The 26,242-nt window shown below is 34.2% G+C and overlaps 1 protein-coding gene across 10 annotated transcripts in view; it reads left to right on the forward strand.

Moving 5' to 3' along the window:
• The window catches only part of LOC123540352 (uncharacterized), a 103,039-nt gene that overhangs the window by 47,128 nt on the left and 29,669 nt on the right, over nucleotides 1-26,242 (forward strand). For 6 of the 10 annotated variants that reach the window (XM_053527242.1, XM_045325306.2, XM_053527241.1 and 3 more), the window contains exons 2-14: nucleotides 6,046-6,520; nucleotides 7,525-7,554; nucleotides 8,864-8,973; nucleotides 12,961-13,028; nucleotides 13,704-13,864; nucleotides 16,769-18,808; nucleotides 19,633-20,307; nucleotides 21,256-21,540; nucleotides 22,064-22,108; nucleotides 23,120-23,362; nucleotides 24,263-24,385; nucleotides 24,825-25,055; nucleotides 25,487-25,579. In XM_053527242.1, coding sequence (XP_053383217.1) covers nucleotides 6,046-6,520; nucleotides 7,525-7,554; nucleotides 8,864-8,973; nucleotides 12,961-13,028; nucleotides 13,704-13,864; nucleotides 16,769-18,808; nucleotides 19,633-20,307; nucleotides 21,256-21,540; nucleotides 22,064-22,108; nucleotides 23,120-23,362; nucleotides 24,263-24,385; nucleotides 24,825-25,055; nucleotides 25,487-25,579 — 4,579 coding nt within the window. Of the gene's footprint in view, nucleotides 1-6,045; nucleotides 6,521-7,524; nucleotides 7,555-8,863; nucleotides 8,974-12,960; nucleotides 13,029-13,703; nucleotides 13,865-16,039; nucleotides 16,085-16,768; nucleotides 18,809-19,632; nucleotides 20,308-21,255; nucleotides 21,541-22,063; nucleotides 22,109-23,119; nucleotides 23,363-24,262; nucleotides 24,386-24,824; nucleotides 25,056-25,486; nucleotides 25,580-26,242 lie in introns of all 10 variants that reach the window. The other 4 variants (XM_045325310.2, XM_045325313.2, XM_045325315.2 and 1 more) reach the window with 4 other exon arrangements.

The raw sequence follows: 26,242 nt of genomic DNA on the forward strand, positions 1-26,242 counted from the left end.
AAGCAAGCAACGAATAACGGAAATCTAAAGTTTATTATGATAAAATTAAAATACTGACATGTGGCAACTTAACAATTCAATTTTGACTCTGGATACATTTCTAAAAACCAAGCGTCCGGACTATTAGGTAATATTTGAAAAAGAAATATTACTGACAACTTTTCATTAAAACCTACCATTTTTTGTTTGCTAAAAAGTCAACAAATTTGTGATTCTCTCGTACACTTCCATTATCAAAAGCACATTATACTGTTTTTAAGTGACATATTTTGTGTACAAAAATATTATCAGATGATGAAGTACAACTTATACCTTACGCTGAAAATACTTTATCCCTTCAAAGAGTTTGTGTTGTGTTGTGTTGTGTTGTGTTATTCTATATCTTTGACTAATTACTACAAAATCAAAGGGGCACGTTGGCGGGGGTATTGGTAGGGGACTATATTTATCATCTATCCCTAAAACTGTTCACTCACAGTAGCAAAGTACAAGGAAATCAATCCGTAATTGTTCAACAGTAAATAGCGTCAGGAGGTTTTAAATAGTATTGAAGTTTCTGTTGTACTTCTGTATGTTGGAAAACATCAAATGTAATCACAAATTAAAATACTGTAAACTACAGTAATTTATCCTTGTTATTTGTACGTAATGACGTCATACTGGCGGTACATAAATGTGTATAATATGACCTAATGTGCTAAATTTACACATGGCCTCAAAGTATCATCACCGACTGTTGCCAAAACTAAACATTCTATATGTACATATAGGTAATTTTAGAAAGAGTTCATACAATATTTACAAGAAGTTATGAATGGCCATAATGTTAAAAGCAGCATGAAAGTAAGGCGCTGTAAACAAACTCCCAGAAAATCATCTAACATAAGAAAGCACAACTAGCTCTTGTACCGTTTTAATAAAGCAACGCATTTGTAAAGAAGGAAAATACATTTGTACATACAAGCTTTTCGAAATGGCAGCTTAGCTAGCATGTTTGCATTATGTTGCTTTTATTGTGTGTCTGCATACCAATACACAAGCTATATGAATAAATATCCTAGTTAACTGCAGGATATTTTCATCCTATATTGGGTATGAGTATACATTCATTGGGCCATTTGCCTTCTACTCACAATATAAGCATAACGTTTTCTGCTTGTACCTCATAGAACATAGCAGGCTTTATAAACAAACTGAAAAGTGCTGATATAAATGGCTTTTGTTGCTGAGACACCCCAAAGAAAGTGTAGGTGTTTCTAAGAGACCAGCTCACTAATGACTAATACACGAACGCATCCGTTTTGTCGTAAAGAAGACAACAGACGTCCGGTGTTCACGGGCAGTCTATTAATGTTATTGCTGTATCATGAAAAAGAGATGATTCATAAATAATGAGATAATTACAGAAATTCGTAAATGATCCCATCTAAGTGATTTTGTATAAGTATATAAGCCATGAAAATTCATATTAAGAGAGACAAGTGCAATGAAAAGAAAGTATTATCAATGTAATAAAATACAGATAAAAATATCATATCAAGAGGCTGTATAAAATATCACGTTCCACGCTGTGTACCTGTATCAAATATCATATTCAGGACAATGAATGTGTAAGACATGTATCTGTGTCGTTACAAATATGTAATCTGTTTGAGATGTAATGCATTTATCTAAAGATGAGATAGAATTTCACAAAATCTGCAACTTTGGGACTCTTTTAAGCATAGGACAAATGTTTTGATACCGAGCGATCGAACTTAAAAGTTACATTTGAAAAAAAGCTGACACGTAATTAGATACATTATATTCATATTTATATATTTTTTGGATTTATTTATTAATTATTATTATTATTATTATTATTATTATTATTATTATTTTATTTGTTGTTGTTGTTGTTTTTTTTTGTTGTCTTTTTGTGTGTGTATTCGAAAATTGCCTTTGCTAGTGGACTCTTTTTATGTAAAGAAAATGATATTAAACACACTACCTTATTTTGTCAGTCGTTGTACCAAAATAGTACCAAAGTAGTACCCTATCGTGCAGTGTTACCTTGACCCTATCGCTGCTAGTACTCTATCGTGCAGTGTTACCTTGACCCTATCGCTGTTAGCTAAGTTAATACTCCGCTGAATTGTCAGCTTTAATATCACAAAATAATAAATTGATATTACTTTAACCCCCCAAAAGGAGTTTATGTTATTCTATATTTTAAAATCTACAAAATTAAAGTGGAATAGATGTTTATCATTTGCTGCTAACGTAAATCGTCTTCTAGACATATCTCTACTATATCTGTTATTATGTTTCCCATAACTACATAAATAAATTACACCTGCTTGTAGTATCATCAGATAGTTTTTTGTACGTTACAGTCATATAATGTATGAAAACGAAAACGTTCACTGTTGCTTTGAGTCCTTTGAGATCATGGAGTCCATTCAATATCTAGATTATAGAATTCCGCTTACACCGGTACTAGGGAGCGTGAGGGGTATTGCATTTTACATTACTTCTAGTGAACCAACTCCATCAAACCGAGTCTGCTGTTGCTTTGCTTGTTTGCATTCTATTCTTTCAAAGGATCTTCTTACCGATTTTATTAGTACCAAGACCAAATTTAACATTCGTTATTTCAAGCAAAATTTGTTCAAAATGTAAAGGTTTGGGTCTTTGATAATTCTCTGCTTGAAAGCTAGAATTAGAATTGTATATATTGCACCATATCATTGTTAATATTATTTATAATAAGAATTCGCACCTTGTGGTCAATAAGACGTAAATCGTTGCCAACCCTAATTTTTCTTTGTGTTGAAACAGCGAATAACTTTGGCATCTTGAGTCTAGATTGTTTAACATCAGCAGACCATATTTGACTTTGTTTGTTGGTGAGAGCTACGGATATGCCCAACATCCCTGCGCTTACCTGCGTAATCGGAACTTTTTTATCAAAAGCATTGAATGGACTCATTGATCCAAAAGAACCAAAAAATGTAACAATACTGAATCCAAGTACTGGAATATAACTGTTGTAATAGGCAGTCAAATATGCAAGGTCATTGGGAACATAGCACACACGGTTTGACTGTCTGTGCATGAAAGGTAATGAAATGTGCAAACCTATCACGCCTAGAAGATACAGATACATTGACTCTTAAACGCAGATGTTGTGATCGTTAATAAATATTTGATACGTTTTGGCTTTTGTATACATATCAAATTTATACTGAAGAAATGCAAAGGAGAGAGATTTCTGAATTGTCTGCAGTACTTCCGTATGGGTATGAATAACTGCATATAATTGTAAACTTATACAGTGTTAATCATTTCTATTTGTCAGTTATGTCTGTGTACTTGCATACTTTAATCTGAATTCAATGCCAAACAAATAAATCACAATATTCTATAAACTTTTTCATGAATACGCTTGGTTTCCTAAAGCTAGCAGTATATAATCTTAAGTGTATGATGTAACCAGCGAGAGGGTGGATGGGGACTCTTTGAGGCTTTACTATCATTATTGATGGAATATGTATGCTAGTTGGTGTGTTTATTTTACTTTCTGCAATGGGATATCCATTTATTATCCAGTGCTAATGAATATAATTAATATTCGAAATCCTAATGTAAAAAAATTAGTATCAAAAATTAAAGATCATAGTACTTTTGTTAACTGTTTAATCAATGGAAGGTGTAAAAACAAGGCATGAACTGCTATATCACTGAAACAATATGAAGTCAAGATGTTTGCACATTGTATATTATTCATTGGTGAAAATAGAATCTATGGCATTTTGTTTGGTTTAGAGTTATGGTCAGAGGAACACCCTTGGTTCGCCTCCAGGTATTATTTCATCACGGGCGGGCGATGAAATAAGGCGGATTTGAGAGAGAAAAAGGTTATTTAAAACATTCAAAAACATCGTTCAGGTTAAATACGAAGTAATCATACGCTAAAATCCGTTTTATATACACTTTGTAAAAGAAGGAAAAACACACGTTTTTCAAGCATTCGCCCCGAATAGCAAATTTATATTCAGTTGTTTTCATTTTGCGCTTGCGTTCTTGCACCAACCTGTAGGATATTTCGATTATATTTGGGGTACTCGTACTTACCTACAAAAAAAATGTGTCTGGGCGCACAGACCGAAACGCACAATGTTTTCACTCCACCTAGAATCTGTTCAGAGCAGTCTATTGCAAAAGAACCGAAATACAGCTGACTTCTGTTAAAACAATTTCCAAGCAATATGACTGTACTTGACTGGCATACTTACAGAAAAGATGGGTGGTTTCACAGACACACAGCTGATTAATAAATACACAAATTGGAAATGTCATAGCCGCTAAGATAACAGATTTTCGGTTCCCACAGGTAGTCTATTAACACTCTTTACATGCCAGTTTATAAGCAATAATATAATTATGGAAGTTCGTAAACATTTTCTATTAGTTACAAAATGCACAATATCATACCAACTAAGAATATAACCAGGCGCAGTTGATGAAAACACATCGCATTTTCCTGTTTGTTTAATAAATGGGATAAGATTAACATTAAAGGGTTAAGAATACTGCCAAGGTTAAGAAGTTGCCAGCAATAATTACATCACATCATCGGATCTTTGCGTAGTAATATAGTTTGTTGTATGGAAAGTTCAGCTTTGCAGTCTGGGAAGAGATCGATGACCTGTATTGAACACACCGTAAACTGTCGCAAGTGAACTAAACCTTAACAATGCACACGTAAACTTTAAACTGAGGTCATCAAAGAACATAATATTTTTGTATGCGTTCTTGCGTTCAAATGATTTCGGCGTAATGATTTGTTCTTAAATACTGTTTTCGAAACCCAACGGCGCATTTACCACTTTTATGATTTTTGCGAAGCATATGATATAGATAAATGAGTCGTAAAAATTAACAAAAGAGAGACGCACAATGAATTGAAATATCCACGCCGTTAAGTAAGAATCTAATCTACCCAAATTTGTAATATGAAAATCTGACATGTAATAAATAAATCATCAGAAGTCTAAGGATAAAGTGTAGTGTAACGTTACAGTACCCAGTAGGTACTTTATAAATTTAATAGGTTATACAATGCCTTATTATGCGTACCTGATATCATATTCCACGATATTATCTCTATAACTGTATATCATAACAAACGCGAAATCTCTTCTAAAATCTTGAGATATCTCACTAACATTTTCAGTTTTTGCGATCTGTGCTTTGAATATATATTATTGTGTTTGTTTTAATTTATCCCTTGCATTGTCCAGCACTACAAATGAAATCAGTTTACGTGCACTTTCGTGCTGTCTCCCTTTACAAGCAATGCAAAAGATGCCGTGCATATCAAATATGTGCACTCCACAGATGTTTATGTTTGCTTCTTTTTTAAAACACGCAAGTGTTTGTGGGATGAAATTCTAAAGTTTTGTTTACATTATTATTATTATTATTATATATTATTATTAAAAAAATAAACAATAAAAAGTTAATACACCCGGTGGTATAATTGATAGGTAACTATCTTGGAGAATTTGTGTTATAGCTAAATATTAAATAGACAAATTTGTCTACGGTTCTTTTGCCTGGAATCGTGTTGAACGAAATTAAACAATTTAGTTCAATATTCATTGTATGTAGCTTTTTTTTTGAAAGCGCATTAATAATTCAAAATTTTGTTTAGTTCAAGAAAACGCAAGCTCAAAGTTGTTTTATGGACATTGGTTGAAAATGTAGTCCAAGACTATGTATGACTTTGGTTTGCGAACAATTCTAACTTAAGATCGATTGTGAAACCAGTTCTTACAACTTATTACTCACTCTCGGCACCCATGAAAGAAGCGGAGCCAGTTTTCTTTTTAATGCTTAGTGCCAAACAAGGGGACTGAGCTGAGTTAATGCATCCTTTCTGTCAATCCTGACGTAATCTTGACATAACTTTGAAACAGTTTTAATGAAATAAGGCGTGTTTCATTTTGAAATATATGTTTTAACATTTAAAACATCATAACAATTCTTTTCTTATTCCAGAAAGGGAAGGTATCGATTACCCCACCCACATCACCCAGTTCAGCATCTTCGTTTTCATTTCAACAAAATGGTTACGACAACAACAGCTATGAGCCTTCTTCGCCAAGACCAAGACTTGTGTCAGACAGCAGTGATCCGGGTATTGACGGACATTTCAAATTTCTTGAGGGATATTCAACGAATGATGTTGTGGAAGTGTTTGCTATTTCGGACGGTAAAGTAAACAATGACACGTTGTCAAAAAGATCAACGGGTTCTAAACCAGCATCAACAGCGGGCACCTTGCCCGGTGTCAGGGATAGTTTTCCAGAGGACAAGTATAAGTGGAATGATACAGAACCGAGCGTTAACAATACGCCAAAACAATCAAACAAAAGAAAGATTTGTTTTATAGTGTTTATTACGATATTGGTGCTTGCATTAATAGCCGTTGGCGTTGCTGTGATATTAGTTTATAAAGTCTTTGATGTCGGAGGTGAGTTAATATTAATATTAGTTACTTGTCAGACTACACAAAAACGTTATTTTACGGAATCCTGTTTCTGCCATCGGCTTTTCGACCAGATAAATACGTGACAACTTGAAATTAAGCATCTAAATGTTTTATCTGCTTTCCCCGTTTTAATATTTTGCATGACTGGTGCCAGGATGATATACATTTGTTGCATGTCTTTACCATTCAGTAGTCAAAACTTTTTGCCCCAGGTAAACTAGTGAATGTAAATTCACTTATTAAGTGTTTATACAATGACATTAGAAATAATTTTTCATATTTTTAAGTTTTAACATAAGCCAATCAAAATTTAGTGTTGAACTATAGACTGTTAAATAGTACAAACTATAGACCGCCCATTTATATATAGCATAAGGAGTCACGTTATACTTTTATTTATTTGTAAGAATTTTCTCTGATTAACGTTCCGGCCATATATGGAACTCCAATACCTATACATGGTTAACTAAATGTCCCGATGAATATTTTCGCTGTGTCAAAAATTAAAAAAGACGTTATTTGTGATATTACTTCAGCAACAGATCTTGGGACGAAAGCAAACTGGTCTAAGAGCACATGCGTATAGAAATAGACTTTTTTTCTCTGTCACCCTCGATATCATAAGTTTAGGTTTTATTTTATACCATTGGTCGTGCGAGTCTCCTTTGTTCTGTTGATATAACTTTAACAAACCAGTTTTCGCTTGTCCAAGTCATGCAATTACCTCCTCTGGTTTTTATTTCCCCAGGTCTGCTGAGAAACCATTGAACACTGGATCAAAAAAGCACATTTCATTTGATGCAATGCAAATTACTCTCATGTATCCATGTTTTCTTATATACTGTCATCGAGGAACAATAAAGATTGAATATACTCGAAATACAACGATTACAATATAAATATTCCTAATATTTCTTTGTTTATAATGGTTATTGGTTATTACTTTCCGCATATCATTTTAATTGTGTATTGTTGTTTTTTTACAGAAAAAGAAGTTTTGACGACAGTCCGTCCAGGTAGGGTACTTGTTATTTCAGTAAGATCTATTTTCAGAAAAAAAAATCACGTATTTCCTGTCCTCGTTGTTGCTTTTCAGATATTATAAGTTGTTTGGATCGAGCAAAAAAAAAAATACGATTTAACCATAGCACCATGCTCAAAAATATCTTTGTTTTCTGGGATTTTTTTCCTGAACTGACTTCAGAGAACCTGCCTATTCCATAAAGGGGTAGTGCCATTAGTTTTCAAAGTAAATGTATTTCTCTTTCTTTCAGAAATAATGAAAATCTATCTTACAAATTTATTTTTATCAAATTTTCGTTTACAGAGATAACAGAAATTTAGATATAATTGTAATATCTGTGATTGCAAAGAACGATGTCCCTTGTCCCCTGTATGTATCTATCAGCTATTTAATGTATGTAACTGTTACTGGTAGTTTACAATATAAATGGATGTTATAACCGAGAAAACAAGAAAAATGTTAAAACATTAATAATACTTTGTTTCGAAGGATATATTTATAAGAAATTGCGTTCAAATTTTGACAGACCTTCGTTGTTGAAACAAAAATGAGCCGTGCCATAGGAAAACCAACATAGTGGGTTTGCGACCAGCATGGATCCAGACCAGCCTGCGCATCCGCGCAGTCTGGCCAGGATCCATGCTGTTCGCTAACAGTTTCTCCAATTCCAATAGGCTTTAAAAGCGAACAGCATGGATCCTGACCAGACTGCGCGGATGCGCAGGCTGGTCTGGATCCATGCTGGTCGCAAACCCACTATGTTGGTTTTCTCATGGCACGGCTCAAATATAGTTTGACTTGAAGGGCAGATATAGATGTTCAGTGTATTATCGTATAAGAAACTGAAACATTTCAAGCATAAGTCTTGGCTTATCTAAAGCAATATTCAGTACATTCAATTCAGTGAAACCGAAACTGCAAGATTTTGTCTTGTTTTAAGTTTAAGAAGTTTTACGTTCATCATCAGCTAAAATCGCTGACACCGTTCTTTGTTAAATAGAAGCTAACAACACGAAAGTTGTTATACAAACGTATTCACATTATGTAACATAGTGGTAAAAATGTTAAGTCTCATGAATCGGTAGTAAATTTTGTTGACAGTGTGTGAAAATGTTTTATTGCAACAATATACGTGTTGCATTTTGCATTTATCTATTTAGTTACAGAGGTACGAGATATTGTAATGTCAGTTGCGTAATCATATGCAACATTATTTTCACACACATCATGTCATATGAATAAACAAAATTATTTTGTTTAGTACACTCCTTTAATATGAAAATAAAATGATTTTGTTTCAGAAATATTATACCTAGAGGGCTCGCTTGATCTCAAAGAGACGTGGACAGATGAGCTGACCAATCCAAACTCATCACTGTATATATCTACTGCTACTAATTTTATTTTAGAGGTAAGTTTTATTTCATGTAACAGTGTTGCCTAACTCAATTTCGATGTTGTACTGATGAACATCCTCCGAAATTTGTTTCATAAGGCAAAGAAAGAGCAGCATTTGAAACCGATCTAACTCTGTCGCAGACAAAAGCAAGTAGTAAATTATTGTTTAACTGTAACATCAGCGAAATAGAAACTTGTCAGTATTCGCCCAAAGCAATAAAATGTATAAGAGCAGTCTAGCTTAGGGAAACATTTTAGGAATAAAAACATGCAAGTGTTATCAAGTACATAAATGTATAATTTTTTGTTTTATGAAGGGTAGTTTCTTTCTCTCTATTATCACAGCCTTATTTACGTCTCTTATTTCTGTTTGTTTCAAAACCATATCTATTAAAATCTAAAGGTAAGGGTAGTTTTCCCTGAAGCAAGAAACACAGCAGACATGGCTACATTCATGCATCGCAAAGTAGACCCGCAAATAGAAAGTGTAGTGGAAAGGTAGAGCAGACGGTTTGCTTCAAAAATCAAACAACAAGTAAATAATCATATACAAGATGCAAAAATAGAAATAATAGGTATGGGGCTGAGACATGGGAGGGGTGTAGGGGCAAGTAAAAAATAAGCAAGGATGAACATTCGACAGGAAAAAACCACGTTGTAAAAACACAGTATCGCTAGGCCGTAAACCACCACAGGGTAAAATGGATGCACTCAAGATCAACACACACTCTTACATATACACATACACATACTCATAGACAAAGAAAAGACAAGCAAGTGGGACAAAACAACCCAGTAGGGCACCGCTCATAGATAAATCTCTTTGAACTCCAGCCAGTAAAGGGAAAGGTTGGGGCGTAAAGTAGGGTGGGGGAGAAGTAACACTACCAACAAACAAGACAAAATGCATAACATATAATACGAAACGTACAAAAAGAGTAGTTGAAAATAGGGGTATCGCCTTGGAATGGTCAGTGACCTGTATAAAGGAAACGCGTTTAGGGCAAGCCATCTGCATTTTCTATGCGCAAAAAGGGCCGCCGCTTAAAGACAGCAAGATTGTCAAAGTATAGTAAGATCTTTACTCTTTTATTTAGTTTTGATACGATACAATCTAAATTGTGCTTTTTAAAATAAATAACGTGTTTTTAGAACCTGCGGTTTAGAGCCTCGTTCTTATTTTTAATGCATTTTTAAGACATATTTCAGCAAAAATCAGATGTCAGATAATAACTTGATACGGAACTTTCAAGAAATGTTATATATTATTGCCATAAATACGAACTTCTAATGATTTAAAATGGAATGGAATATATCTCAGAGTTCTGCGTTTCTGCAGTTAAAGCAATGAAATAATCATTAGAAGAATAGATGTAGATGCAAATAGAGGAGAATCTGTAATTAATGTTGTTATATTCTGGTCATTTTAAACTAAGGACTCCATTCAATGTTTCTGTACTTAAGCCGGTGCTAGCAGAGCGTAGGGGTGTTATTTATTTAATAATCTATCATTAACAGACTCAGTCAAACCGAGTCTGCTATTACTTCCCTTGATTGCTTTTATTCATCCACTTTGTAATATATACAAACGTACAAAATTGCACTTATATAGTATTTATTTTGTTTTAATTGTTTTTTTTTTTCTGTACTTGATAATAAATGACTAAGTTTAGAAACATCTTAATGAAGAAAAAATGAAAACAGTTGCCCATTACTCACTTTTCTACTTTATACTAAATCACGTTTTGTTGAAACCGCTACTTAACTTAGTTATAGATGCATTGGATTTGTATTTTTCCCCGCTTCTTTTAAACAGGCTTGGACTTTATTCCGTAAATCTTGATACAGACTCAAAACTGATAAATTAGTTCACATTCGATAAGTGAAAATGTAAAAGTTATACACTGCACTCCCAGTAAAAATGGTGCCCAAGATACATATTACAAGAAATAAAGTTATAATTTTAATATAGTAAATATATGACTGTATCAACAAAAATGTGACACATAAAAACCGTATCATTTCAACAAGATCTGTTTACAAGAGCGTGCTCAGTATTTATTTTACGAGAGTCTGGAAACGTACATCAATTAAAAATTAGAATTAAGAAACAGAAGAAAGAGCTGAAATGAAGGTTAAGGAACGTCATACTAATTCATCATGAATTGTGCAGCTAAACCTTACCTTCATGCGATAATATTTTATACCGAGGTGTGCAATAAGACCACGATGTGTGCGATATTCATATTTACTGAGCATTATCTTTCCATCTATTCTCTGTAATTGTGCACATAGACTTTTATAAAATACACGTTCTCCTTTTCATCTGCAACTCGACACGACAATTATACTAGATAATGATAGAGTGAACTTTTTGACGTCTTGGTAATTGTTACGTGGTGTATCACAGCTGATTGTTAATACCTCATACTTCATATCTAGTGTATCTTGTGTTATACTTGTTACGTGATATGAATGCAGAAGGGCACAATAGATAGCATTCCCGTCAAAAAATTGTTTACTTTTCAATAACACCAGAAGACAAAACCAATAAAAAATGGCCTTGCTATTAAAACAAACAACTAGTTACATCTATTCCGGACGCTCTTTAAAAGTGAAGAATTTTTTGAGAAGTTGTGGTCCACTGGATAGTAGTACTTTTTACAAAAATAATACCAACACGTATTTACGCATTACACATAACCAGTTATTTTATAGATTAACTTATCTATAATTATCCTATTGTTGTTACTATAGATATTTTGTACATGTATTTATTTATAACTTACTAGGATATTAAGTGCAGAATGCATAATGATAAATTAGCGCTTTAAGTGGTGCTTGTTTAAATTTAATGATACACTTCCTCATTCATATTCCGATTCATTTATTAATTTATCTATGTATGAGTATCCACACTAATAGTTGTTTATCAAATCTAGTCATCTGATGTTTGTTTTCCTCTCCAGTTTGTAAATACAGTGTGTCGAATAGTTTGTATGTCTGTACTTACACACATTTTCAAATGTAACAAGTAACCAATCCGAGTTATTATTTTCGTATACGCTTCTTATAATATATAAAATTTCAGTAGTAAAGATATTCAATGTTTTCAAAAGACGAGGTTTTACCAAGAATGCTCAAAGTGTATGTCGTTTCCGTTTATTTGGACAATCACTCATCTTTCACAGATGTGCTTGTTTTACCAAGTATGCTCAAAGTGTATGTCGTTTCCGTTTATTTGGACAATCACTCATCTTTCACAGATGCGCTTGTTTTACCAAGTATGCTCAAAGTGTATGTCGTTTCCGTTTATTTGGACAATCACTCATCTTTCACAGATGCGCTTGTTTTACCAAGTATGCTCAAAGTGTATGTCGTTTCCGTTTATTTGGACAATCACTCATCTTTCACAGATGCGCTTGTTTTACCAAGTATGCTCAAAGTGTATGTCGTTTCCGTTTATTTGGACAATCACTCATCTTTCACAGATGCGCTTGTTTTACCAAGAATGCTCAAAGTGTATGTCGTTTCCGTTTATTTGGACAATCACTCATCTTTCACAGATGTGCTTGTTTTACCAAGAATGCTCAAAGTGTATGTCGTTTCCGTTTATTTGGACAATCACTCATCTTTCACAGATGTGCTTGTTTCTGTTGTAAAGCTTTACATTCCCCTTCCCGTTGTATAGCAGTTTTTCTAATTTACTGTTTTTGCAAATATTTTAATACTTTTCAAAAATGCATAAAAAAAGAAGTCTTGGGAAGTCAGTTCACATGTGCTCAATCGCTGTGTACGCGTATACACATACCCATCTTATCATATGAAGTGTTGTTTTGGCGGCTGCGGTTTCTTTCAATATGACCTTTCTTGCCGATTTTGTTCCTTTTATATTTTCCTTTCAATATCAACTTTTTATTGGGGACTTACATATGTTATGTATTATTGATTTTACTCGAATATGTTCAAATAATGAACAAGCACATATTTTTAATTGCAGATGGATAAAGTTATGAAAAACAGTTCTTATTCTGATTCGTACATACGTACATACGTGACGGGATTCAGGTAAGAATTCACTTTGTCTGCTGGCTGTGTAAATTGTTTCAAATGAAATGTCAAATAGAAACAAGACTTGGAGATGTTACTGTTCATTTACAGAGTTTGAAAAAAAATGACCAAATGCCTTGACATTTATTTCAAATTACCAGATATAATTTTAGAAACTTGCATTATGAGAAAGTTTATTGAACTAAGTAAAATGGATAATTTGTGCACCTGTGACAACTGGCGAGTAGAAGGTATTTATACGATACACTTTTTGTACTTATTAACTTATAAGTTAATGATTAAGTGTTAACAAAGTATCGACCTTAATATGTGTACGCTAGAAAGATTATAAACGATTGACAACTACGCAAGTAGGTTTATTCATTAGAGTATGAATAAACAGTGCAACACTCAGACAGTTGTTTTTTTGAGCTTATTAACTAAGGAGACCTGCTTTAAATACTTGGATAATTAAACTGACGATCGTTTGTGGTATCTAATAATTCAGATAGTCCATTGTTGTTTTGAACCAATGTCACTTCTGTGTGCAGGGTGAATATGTAATTTATATGCAGGGTAGTGTTGATGAAAAGTGCTATGCCAACTAGAATACAGATGTTGTATGAATAAAAATTGATATTTAATACACCACTTCTCTTTGAATTAAATATAAAATCTCTTCTTTTTTTTCAGTCCCGGAAGTATAAAAGTAAATTTTAAAATGTTACATAATTATGGCTTTAAGAAGACTGGTCGGACAGCGCCAGAGTTTGCTGAGCTGGTAGAAGAGCACCTTGTACGGACCGCTCCACAAACAAACCTTCCCATTGATTCTAAAACTATAGAAATACATGGTAAGTATTACTTTAAGAAATATTTCTATATCTAAACTGCTTGCCTCCTAGATGGAAAATTCTTACAAACTTTAACAAACGCCTTTGAGGTAAATTAAAATGTTTGAAAAATAACGTTTGATTTCATAATATAATTGTATCTTTATATTGTATGTATGATACACTATCAAAATTCACCATTTTTTTCACCATTCATCTGTAACGAACATGGCAAATATCTGGAGGCTAGCGGTTTTATAGCTTAAACTGATTCGATTTCTCAGTTGTTAAGTGGTTGTATTAAGTCTCCTGTTTAGTAGTAGAGGAAGACCATGTATGCCATTCTGGTATTAGCATCATCTGTTGATCAATCGGCCTTCCTCCAGCCATCTTGATAGCCAACTCACATTTGAAAGTTGCAAATAACTTAACAGAAAGGCTCGAACCAGTCACAGGGAGGCCCGAACCAATCACAAGGAGGATCGAACCAATTACATGGAAGCTATAACCAATCACATAGAGGCTACAAGCAGTCACATTAAGGCCCAAACCAGTCTCATGGAGGCACAAACCAATAGTGATAATAACCTCCAGTGCATTACTTTGCATTACTATCTATATTATGTATTAATATTATGAACAACTTCAAAGAAAAAAAGCGACTATATGATTTGACCTATGTTATTTGTTGATGTTACTGATGTTCGTTGTTGTGCGTCACATAATTATATTTTCGTATAACACATTAAAATGAGCAATTGGTGACAAATGATTGATTCTTTTATTCGACATGTGCTGAAGTTTTAGCTAAACTATAAACTTGCATATCTGTATTGTTTAAGCATGAATAACTATTATTTCTTAATAGACTGACCAATGTTTGCATGGCATTGCATCCCATGCATGATGTATTGTTTTGAAGTGGATTCTTTCTTTACTTTGAGTTATTGTTTGTATTCGTAATTCAAGCACCCATATGTAAAACAGAGTAAGTCCATATGTTAACAGAGTAAGTCCGTATGTAAAAAACAAAATAAGTGCATATATAAAACAGAGTAAGTCCATATCTAAAACAGAGTAAGTCAGTATATAAAACAGAGTTAGTCCATATATAATGCAAAGTAGGTCCATACAAAACAGAGAACGTCCGTAAATAAAACAGAGTAAGTCCACATATGATGCAAAGTAAAACCATATAAAAAAGAGTATGTCAGTATAATTTCATCAAATAGAGTAAGTCCATATGAAACACATTAAGTCTATAAATAAAATACAATAAATCCATATATAATGCAAAGTAAGTCCATATATAAAACAGAGTAAGTCAGTGTATAAAACAGAGTAAGTCCATATGTAAAGCAAAATAAGTCCATATATAAAACAGAGTAATCCAGTATATAAAACAGAATACGTCCATATATAATGCAAAGTAAGTCCATATATGACAGAGTATGTCAGTACGTAAAACAGAATAAGCCAATATAAAAACAGAATAAGTCCGTATGTAATGCAAAGTAAGTCCATATAAAGTAGAATAAGTCAGTATATGAAACAGAGTAAGTCCATATATAATGCAGTGTAAGTCCATACATAAAACAGAATAAGTCCATATATGAAACCCTGTGGGTTATGATATGCACAGACTGATAATGATAATGGTACATTACAAACTGCCCTTGATGAGTTGCAGTATGATCAAGCATTTAATCACCGTTAAAATGTTAGTTTTACGGCGGCTTTCCTCATATCAAAAACAATTTACATTTTACGCAAGATGTGATAAGACTTTTAACATTGTGCAAGCTGTAGTTAACATGTTTGCAACTAGAGCCAGGATTCGAATCAGCATCGAAACGGGAACAGCGTTTGACAATCAGAAATTGCGACCTCTCTAATTTTACAGCAACACCCTTATGAAATGTTGAACTAACGCTTATATCTATATTTATTACTACATTGAATAATGATTTAAATCATGATCTTCAGTCATTGTTATACAAGAATATTTTTCTGTGAGGGTGTTGCACATAACGAGGCTGATGCTATTGTTGCGTTCAATGACTCCCGTATATCCTTTCCAGCATAACACATTCAGGCTGAAGTTCGGATTTTGTCATTATGATAACACTATTATTGTATTTATGATTTTGTCCATGTTAGAATTGTGGAATTCATATATTTGCTTTTCATTTCTAGTTTTCCCTTTAGTGACTTCAACTATACCACCATCAACTACGTCAGGTAAAAGTTCAATTCACAAAATATTCGAACGCACTAACATTAAGCTTCGGTGTTGAATTTACTTATCGTAATAACTTGTTTTTCTTATGCAGTTGCTGTAACAAGATAACCCGTTTTACACCGAGCTCGTATTTTCTATTTCTTAAATTTATATGACAAGTAGCAGTTTTCACATAAAAGAACATTAGATAAGTCTCTTTAAATGTTTCTCAGTTCATGAAATTGCTACATTCTTGAAAGAATTGTTGTTTACAATTCATCTGAAAAGAAAAAGGTAATGCAATAATAAAACTATGGGAAAAGCAGCTATATATATAACAGCCTGAAAAACAAGCACCAACAAACATGGGTTGACTGTTAAAAAAAAGAAAGGGTATAGCCCCCTGTATTTTCATGTACGTTTTATTTAAACATTAATGTTTGAAAACACATACGGTATCCCCTTACTACTGAATGTACACATGAAAGATTTTAATCATGTGGCTATGTAGTTCACATATATTCGCTTTGCTTTGCTATATGTAATCAGACGCAGTGCTTGCACGTTTTCGTTTTATTTTTTTAAAGCCATAACTAACCCAACTTATCTTCAGAAGTAGCTGTAGTTTTGTACATGCATGGAGTCTGAGAGAAAACTTGAAATCATCTGGTCTTAGTTCATACCAGCACAAACAACATTTTCAGATGTTGTGCCATCCATGTCATCTGTGGTACCACCGAGGATAATCGCAACTGCTACTTCTCCGTTGGCATCTGCAGCAGCACCGATTGTAACTTCAACTTCTTTGACATTTGCAGCACCTACAAGCAGAGGCTCTACTGTTATATCTCCTTCAGCCTCAGCACCACTACTCATTACCTCTATGGTAATTACTCATCCGACGTCTACAGAACAACCGGATGTAAGTTATAAAGTTAAATCACCGTTGACGGCAGCAATCAAAGAGATTGTAACTCCTACTGTTTTATCTGCTTCGACGGCAATAGAACTACTGAGTTCTACTGTTATATATACTTTGGAGTCTGCAAAACTACCAAATGTAAGATACAGTCTTACATCTTGTGTGGAGTCTTCAATACAACCGAGTTTTACCTCTGCTGTCACATTTCCTTTGACATCTACAGAAAGTGTTACTTCAAGTGTCATGTCTCCTTCGATGTCGACAAAACTACCGAATTTAAGCTCGACAGTATTCTTTCATTCGAGGTATACAAAGGCACTAACTGAACAATACACTGTAATACCTGCTTCGTCGGTATCCGCAGCATTACAATCTAAACCCTCTGCTTTTATATTTCCATCTGAAAAACTGCCAAGTATCACCTCTGATTTACCATTTAGTGTCTCCACTATTACATCTTCTTTGGTATCGTTAGAATCACTTACTGTAACAAACGCTGCCATATCACATTCGGCGCCTGCAGAACCGTTGTTTAAAATCTCCATTGATAAAACGTATTTGGTTCCTGCACATTCAACGATTTCGTCTGCTGTTGTTAGGACTCCTTTGGAAAATTCAACATCACTGCACAATACCTTAACAGCTATTTCTCCTTCTTCGTCTATGGAATCTTCGATAATACCTGTCATTGCTCTATCTCCTTCTGTGTCTTCACCAACAGTCATCTCTACTGTTATATCTCCTTCGATATCGACAGAAATTCTGACTGTAACTCTCACTATAGTATTTCCTTTGGCGTCTGCAGAACCACTGACTGTAACATCTACCATTTTATATCCTTTGTCAGCTTCGCTGACAGTCACATGTGCCGCTGCATATACTTCAGCATCTTCAGAATCACCGAATGTTACTCCCTTTGTTAAATATTCTTCGGCATCTACAGAACAACTAGTTGTAACAGCAACTGTTACATCGCGTTACGTAGCGATGGCTACACCAATTGTAACCGCTGATCTGATACCTCATGTGACTTCTGCAGAACACTTGATTGTTACATCCAGTGGTTCATCACAAACTGCATCTGCAGGGCAGCTGAGTGTAATTCCATCTCAGCTATATAATTTACTGCCTGTGGAATTACCAAGTGCAATCAAAGCTATTATATCGTCATCGGTCTGGACGGAATTACCGAGCGCAACCGACACTGTTATACCGAGTACAACCATCAGTGATAAATATCATTCTCCGATTGGGGAATCACCAAGTCTGAAATCATATTCAGCGTCATCAGGATTACCGAATGTTACTGACAATGTTGTATCTTCTTCGGTGTCTACAAAATTACATGAATTAGATGACAGTGTGATACCTTATGTAACATCCAATGTTAAACATCAGGAATTACCGAGTGTAAATGGCACTTTCATATCGTTCGCGACGTCGTCTTCAGAATTATTATGTGTAAGTGATACTGTAACACCGCATTTAGCTTGTTCAGAATTACCGAGTGTAACAGACACTGTGATATATCGATTGATGCCCGATCCACCAGGGAGTGTAACCTCTACTGTAATGTTTACTTCGGTGTCTGTAGATCCACTTTCTGTAACCTCCGGCCAGTCGGGTGTAACCTCTAATGTTATATCTCCTTCGGCGTCAACACTATCAACTTCTTTTGTCTCAGCTTTTGTATTCCCTTCTGCATCAAATACGTTATCTGCCTCAGAAACAAGAGAAGCACCAAATTCAACATCTTCCCTATCAACATTAGCAATAGCCTCTTCTTCCGCAGTACCATCGACGTCACAGGCATACTTAACAGGTCAATATTTCTATATTTGAAAATTATGGTATAAGATAAACATTTGTATTTTGCAAGTTAGAAATTTTAGATAAGGTGGTTGTGGGTTAAAGGACTTGGTATTTTCATTTTACGTTGCTGATACAAAGAAAGTGAATGTGCACGATTGAAACAGAATATTGCAAACAATATCGTTTATTTTTTCTGTCCGCCCGTCTGTATCTGTGTTGCAAAAAAATGAAGACATATTTCCTCAAGAATATTTTAACTTGTCAAAAATGAAAGTTTCATTATATAACAAAGAAGAGATAAGAAAAAGTGTGAGCGCTTCTGCTCTTCAATATTGCTAACATTTTTTCCCCAAAACTTTACCATCAAATTCTTCAAATTTCAGACCTGAGAATATTAATGAATAAAAGAAAGTAGTTCAGTAATACCGTTTTAACGGCTTCTAAACACTTTTAAATACACTTTCACTAAATTCGCTGTGTTTCTTTTTCTTTTAGAGGAGTCTTACTTATATATGTTAATTTGAACTAATCGTGTTGACCCTCCCGGACTAAAAATGTATTCCACGGTATCTCTTCAGATATATAAATGGTATAAAGTACTATTCAAAGTTTTACAAGGTCCAGATGATATATGTTCAAGTACTACTTTTGAATTGCTTAAAATCTTCTTGGAAGGAAATCTCTTGTAACAGAATTGGTTCTGTAAATATAGCACTTGATCTGAATTAGTCTATGCTTCAGTCAAAATGAGTATTGCACTTGCACAATTTTTACAAAGCTTCGGGTTAAGATATACTCTAAATTAATGCATGTATGTTGTATTTTGCTGTAAAGATGAAACCTCAGCCATAACATCATCGTCAACGTCACCACCAACAACATCAACAAGAGCAGTGGCGACAACGACGACCTCATCATCATCATCGGCAACTTCATCAACGACTTCAACGACACCAGCATCGTCATTATCAGCTACAACATCAACTTCGACGACTCCATCAGCCAGTACATCGTCATCATCATCATCATCAACAACAAAATCCACGACAACAGTTCCATCAAAAACAACGACAACAACAACGACGCCATCTACCACAACAACATCAACAACGACCACGACGCCAACTTCAAAAACGACGCCATCTACAACCACAACATCGACGACGACCACGACGCCAACTTCAACAACGACGCCCTCTACAACCACAACATCAACGACGCCCTCTACAACCACAACATCAACGACGCTATCTACAACCACAACATCGACGACGACCACGACGCCAACTTCAACAACGACGCCATCTACAACCACAACATCAACGACGACCTCTACAACCACAACATCAACGACGCCATCTACAACCACAACATCAACGACGCCATCTACAACCACAACATCGACGACGACTACGACGCAAACTTCATCTACGACGTCATCTTCTTCTTCGTCGTCAACAACAAGTTCAAGTACTACTTCTACTACTAGTAAAACAACAACGACCACAGGTAACCTTTGATATGAAATTGACTGACTAAAAATTAATTCTAGCACCTTTTTCTATCTGAAATGATTATGGTTTAAATATATTACTTTTAACATTATGTGCAAATAATAACAAATAACACCACTTTAATGCTTTTTAAAATTGTTTTATAATGTGGACACACGTGAAAAGTACTTCCTGCGGCGTTTGATACTGGCAAAAAGATATGTTTTATCAGTTGTATTCATAATTGTTTTTGTTCATTGGATGTCAGATCATATAAGATTCTGAAAGTAACGTCGGATCTCGGAATTTCGAATAATTGATTGTTTCAGAATTAGTTCTATTTTATAAGTGGTGCAGTGCACAGCCCGGGTAATTATATTTTCATAAATACATGAATCATGAAGGTGAAAAATTATTTTAAGTTAATTTTAGCCTAATTAATGTTAGTTAAGATTTCAGTTAGTAAAATGAAACAAATCAATATAAATATGCACAAGATCATAACTTCATGATTTACACATCGCATCTGCCTGCCGCAAATACATGAAAATAAGTAGTGCGACACTTGCTAAGACACACGCATGTACCATGATATGCATTAGATGGTGATAGTGATTTTGTTTCAGGAAATGTTGTATTGCATTGTTTGTGTTTAATAGATTTTTAATAGACAGTTTATTTGGTTAGGTATGACTGTGAATTATGTTGTTTGATCTGGGCATGAAAGTAGTAATCCTTTTAGTGGTACAGTCGTCCGATTGTTTCTTAATAGTTCACTTTGTGTGTTGTTTCTAAGCAGATGGCATGTTGTTAAACTTAGCGGTCATTGAAATAGTGAATAAAAAAAAAAGCTGTACCTTAAATGTTAAATAGAACCATGCGTTTTCAAGTATATGTTTATAACAACAGTAGGGAGAAGCTATATAACTTGTGATAATCTCTATACGTTCGGCTGACATTTTAGAGCCGGATCGGCCACCAGCCGCTGATGCCGGTTCAGATATAACCATCACTCTACCAAAGCGAACTGCTGTACTTGACGGATCCGCAAGCACAGATGATCACGGTATAACATCGTACCAGTGGGAGAAACTTTCCCCGGCTTCTGTCAGTATTGTCATGGTGGGTGCGGACTCCAAAGTGCTAAGCGTATCGGACCTTGTAGAGGGAACATTTGTGTTTCGTCTCACCGTTTCTGATAAGGCAGGACAAATAGATCAGGACGTAGTCACATTAACAGTAAACCCAGGTACTTCCATTTTTTCATGATTTAATAGAAGATAGTCCTTCAATCTGATTCTTGATAAATTATATTTATTCATGATAAAGCGTAAAAAGCCATACCAAATTTTGATCTGTTTAGGGTCCTCATCATTGTGTAAGCTTTTTCTAATTGATAACATTTACATGCATTGAAACTAAGGTAGTAATTACTTTGAATTTGGGTATTAATTCATATTACCACAAAATACAGTCAGACTTGAAGACAAGCCCTCTAAATACATGTTTTTTTAAACTTTTTGCTTGATTTTCTTTTAAATTCAGACAGCAGAAACCCTACCCACCCGAGAACGCAAAACAAAGATCCACTTTGGTATGGCTTAACAATTAACATGGTTTTCTTTTATCTAGAATATATTTTTTGATCTTAGGTTTGCTTGGAGTGAGAAATGGCCGTCATAATGCACGAATTGTACTGTGAATATGAAAATATAATTATTAACCCGTTACGCCTTTTAATTGAACCTTATATTGTTCTCTATTGACGACAGCCCCTACAACGCCCACCACAACTACATCTACCACACCGCAACCAGGTAAGTAAACTGCCGTTTTTATACATTAAAAAATAAGATACTACAAAGTTGAACTAGACCTGATCATTACCCTAAAATTGAAATTATCTTGAGCTTTTTTTAAATGAGGCAGTTTTGTAACAAATTTTTGAAATGTCTAAAAAACGGAAAATTCAACATGTTTGAAAACATGTACCAGTTTTCAAATACATGTTAATAGCAATGTTTTGATGATTATCTTTATACTATTAAAAAGGGTACAGGTACAAATTCGGAAGAATTTGCTCCTATAAGACTTGCCTTATTTACATATGTATAATGTACATAAATGAGAATATCGTGGTGGATATTTTTCCGTGCTACAGAACGCATGACTACCGCTTCTAAAGCTCGTATTCGAATAATTTTATTTGGATATGTAGATACTCGATCGTCTCTAACCGACATCGAATGGACGCAAAAGTCGTGACAACGTTAAAAGTGTGTCCTTTTAAAAATGGATAATTTGATTTTTATTTTTCAAAAGCTCACGTAGATGACATTATGTAATTTAAAACTTTGGCGCAGTTTTGACAAACGTTTAACCCTAGATCACAGTCTATCAAACATACTTTCTGTGACTTCCACTTCCGTTATAAAGCTTCAGTTTAAGATTTTTAAACACGCCTGCTTAAGTCCGTCACGATTTAATAAACTTCTGACATATTTCAGAAATTTCGGACAATATCGGTGAGATGATGAAGACATAAATGAGAATTGTAGTTACAAATATTATATAGGTGTATTGTTTAGTTCCATTTGCAATAGGTGGCTTTACATAAATTGTTTTCAAGATTGGCTGCAGTACTTTCACATGTAATTTTGTCGATTGTTTAACAAAAACTATTGTGCGATATACTAAAATTATTTAATAATTACAGCTATTTTATGTTATCACAAACGGACTTTAATGGATCAAACTTGATGTTGTTTAGCGTAGGAATTCCAGGCACTTTTTCCATTGATTTTAGTACATGTCTTGTCCTGTTTCAGATCTGTGTTTACCAGTAGATTTTGCAACGTGCAGTAGCCGCGGATTCACGCAGACGATATTTCCAAATTTCTTCAACCATGAGTCGGGCATTGAAGCAGAGGAAGCGTTTAACATTTCTGTAGAGCCTGTAATCAATCAGATTTGCCAGGAGACGGCAATTCATTACATGTGCTCACTGTATTTCCCTAAATGCGATCCAAATACGGGCATATTCGCTATTCCATGCAAGAGCCTGTGCGAAGGTATGCAAACACCAAATGACAGATATGTTACGCAAGCACTAAATAACAGATATGGTATAAAACACTAAATAACAGATATTTAATACAAAAACCCAATAAGAAAAATGATATATGAATACTAAAAAGTATGTGATACAGACACTTAACAACATATGTGATATATGAACACTATATAACACGTATGTTCTATAATATTTTGAATTACAGATAAATGTACAGTTAAATGTACTTTGTATTTCACTACCAATATGATAATAAATGTGATATTTAGGCGTTTGTAATGTTGTTATGTGAAGGCAGTATGCATATGTATCTTTTTTCAAAGGATTAAAAAATAGTTGCACTGCCACTATGAAAAGGGTATGTAAAGAGCCATCCACTTTTAAAATTATTTACAAATATGCAAATTTGCATACTAAATTAGATATGAGCATATAAACGCATGTATGTGCGGTAGTAAACTTACTTCCTGTGTAAGTTTGCGAAGTAAAATTAACAGCAAATATACAGAAGTAATGTGTCTGTGTAAACAATCAGTGGTGATATTATTTGACAAACTTGTACACATATTCTGTTGATAGCGTTTGTGAAATTATATTGCAAACTCTTGAAAACAAATATATTTAAACAAAAGCAATAATATGTTCACGTGACATGAAATAATCACGCTTTGTAAAATAAAAAAAATGCCTTGTATAATAACTCATTTATTTTTTGTGCATGAGTGAGGGCTTACTTAAGAAAATCTTTGTGTGTTTCTATTATAAATCTAGAATGTTAATGTTTGCTATCGTTTTGTGAATTAATTTTAATTACACCCTTACAATAATGTTTATATATTTATAAATATATTTTAGAATATATTTTAAATTAGCTATAAATAGCTTTTGATGTTTCCAGCCTCCGAAAACTCGTGTGGGAACTACTTTTCCAGTCCATTTCCGTGTAAGCATTTTTCGGACACAGACTGTGTGGCGTTGCCGACAACTACCGAAGCTCCTACCACTACGACCATGCAACAACGTTAGTAACATTCATGTTAATGCAAATTTCTGAAGGTCAATGCTTTGTGTCACCACTTAGTGTCAGTGCAAAATGTACTGTATGTGATTTGATATATCAGTTTTATAAATGCTCTCTTGCAATCAATGGAAGCATTAAACAAAGCATAGGGAACAAAAGCCGCATGTAGTTAGTACATAAATATAGCTATAATGAACAAATTAAACATCTACCACTCACATGGAATTTTCACTATTCTCTCCTACTTTAGAAAAGGGAGTAAAGTATTGCAAACTTGAATAGGTAGAGCATTAAAATGAAATATTTTCCGTTTGAAATATAGTTTCAAGCTTTGCACTTAATGAGCGTGGTAATATATTAACAGAATAAACTTTAAATTACTAAAAACTGAGAAATTATATGTTTATTAAAATGCAACCCGTTATATTTTTTCCCACAGGAACATGCGAGCCAACAATACCGAAAGCTTGCAGGCGACTCGGGTTCAATCAAACAGCGTTTCCTAACTTCTTTTCTGAACCCGATCAGGAAAATGCAATTGAAACGTTCGAGAATTATTTGTTGCCCACATTAGGTTGTCACGAGGACGCCTTGTATTTTGTCTGCAGCATTCAGTTTCCAAAATGTGTGGCTGGTGTAAACATAAAACCTTGTCGAAGAACATGCCAAGGTATGAATATAATGCTACACAATAATCTGATTTGTTTACAGGACAAGATTAGGTACATAACTGTTCGAAGAGTCGTTGGTCAGAAAGAGTTCTTCAAGCATATTTTATTTGCCAAAATTTGCATATCTGTATAATTTAAAGCATGAACACATATAAGGCATACAAACTGAACCTACATATTAATAAAACCGAGTCAGTCATGCTTTTCATTGTTGGTAATATGCTTCCGAAGAATATTCTTATAGTTTTATATTATTTGATAAAAAAAGTCATAAAACAGTGTTGACTGAACCTACGATAACTTCTTGTTCGCTTGTCACTGGCAGGGTCAAAGAATTTGATAAACTGTCTGTCATATACTTGTACTTGCATTAATAAAAGGAGTTATAAAGAACTTCTAAAACTATACTACAACATTTCCCCTTTTTCAGCTGTGAGTGAGGCGTGTGAGGAAATTTCCCTATTTTTCCAATGTGGTGCGTACGAAGATCTAGATTGTGTATCTCCGCCTCAGCCAACAGCAGGTGAGTGTAACAATCAATTTGTTTCAATTAATGCACCTTACTTATTTAACTTCGAATATAGAAAAAAAAATCTTACAACATACATGTATGTTAAACGCTCTCAACGACTTTCTTCAGTACTCGCGCAGAGATTTGTAGAGACGGCAGTCAAACACCAAATTATTTCCAGAAATTTCTGTTTGATTCCGCAAATCCCATGAGTCTTTCATCATATTAAAAGGTCTACGAGGGGTGTTCTATCAACACTAAATTGGATCTACACATTTGTAACCTCTATGTGCTATTTGGTGTAACTGGTACCGTTGTGAAATTAACATGTCCTCTAGCAACGAAATATGACCTCACAAAGTACAAAATAATACAACAGGAATGCGCTAGTGTCTCATTCGACGTTATGGCGTGTTAATGCATTAATTATTGCAAATAGAATTACATAAATCCATGCCGTAGGAAATCAGCTCAAATCAGTGAATACATTTTATAGTATTTAGTGACATCTAGTAATTGATAGGTAATTGATAGGTAATTGAAATGCCATCTTTCTTCATCTATTACACATGCATTCAATATGACATACGTCTTCTATACATGAACGACAAAAGAATCCACTCAATGGCTATGATTCGTTCGGATAGTGAAGCATAGATCATGTCTTTGTTATTT

Source organism: Mercenaria mercenaria, chromosome 16 (assembly GCF_021730395.1).
Source record: "Mercenaria mercenaria strain notata chromosome 16, MADL_Memer_1, whole genome shotgun sequence".
Classification (NCBI taxonomy): domain Eukaryota; kingdom Metazoa; phylum Mollusca; class Bivalvia; order Venerida; family Veneridae; genus Mercenaria; species Mercenaria mercenaria.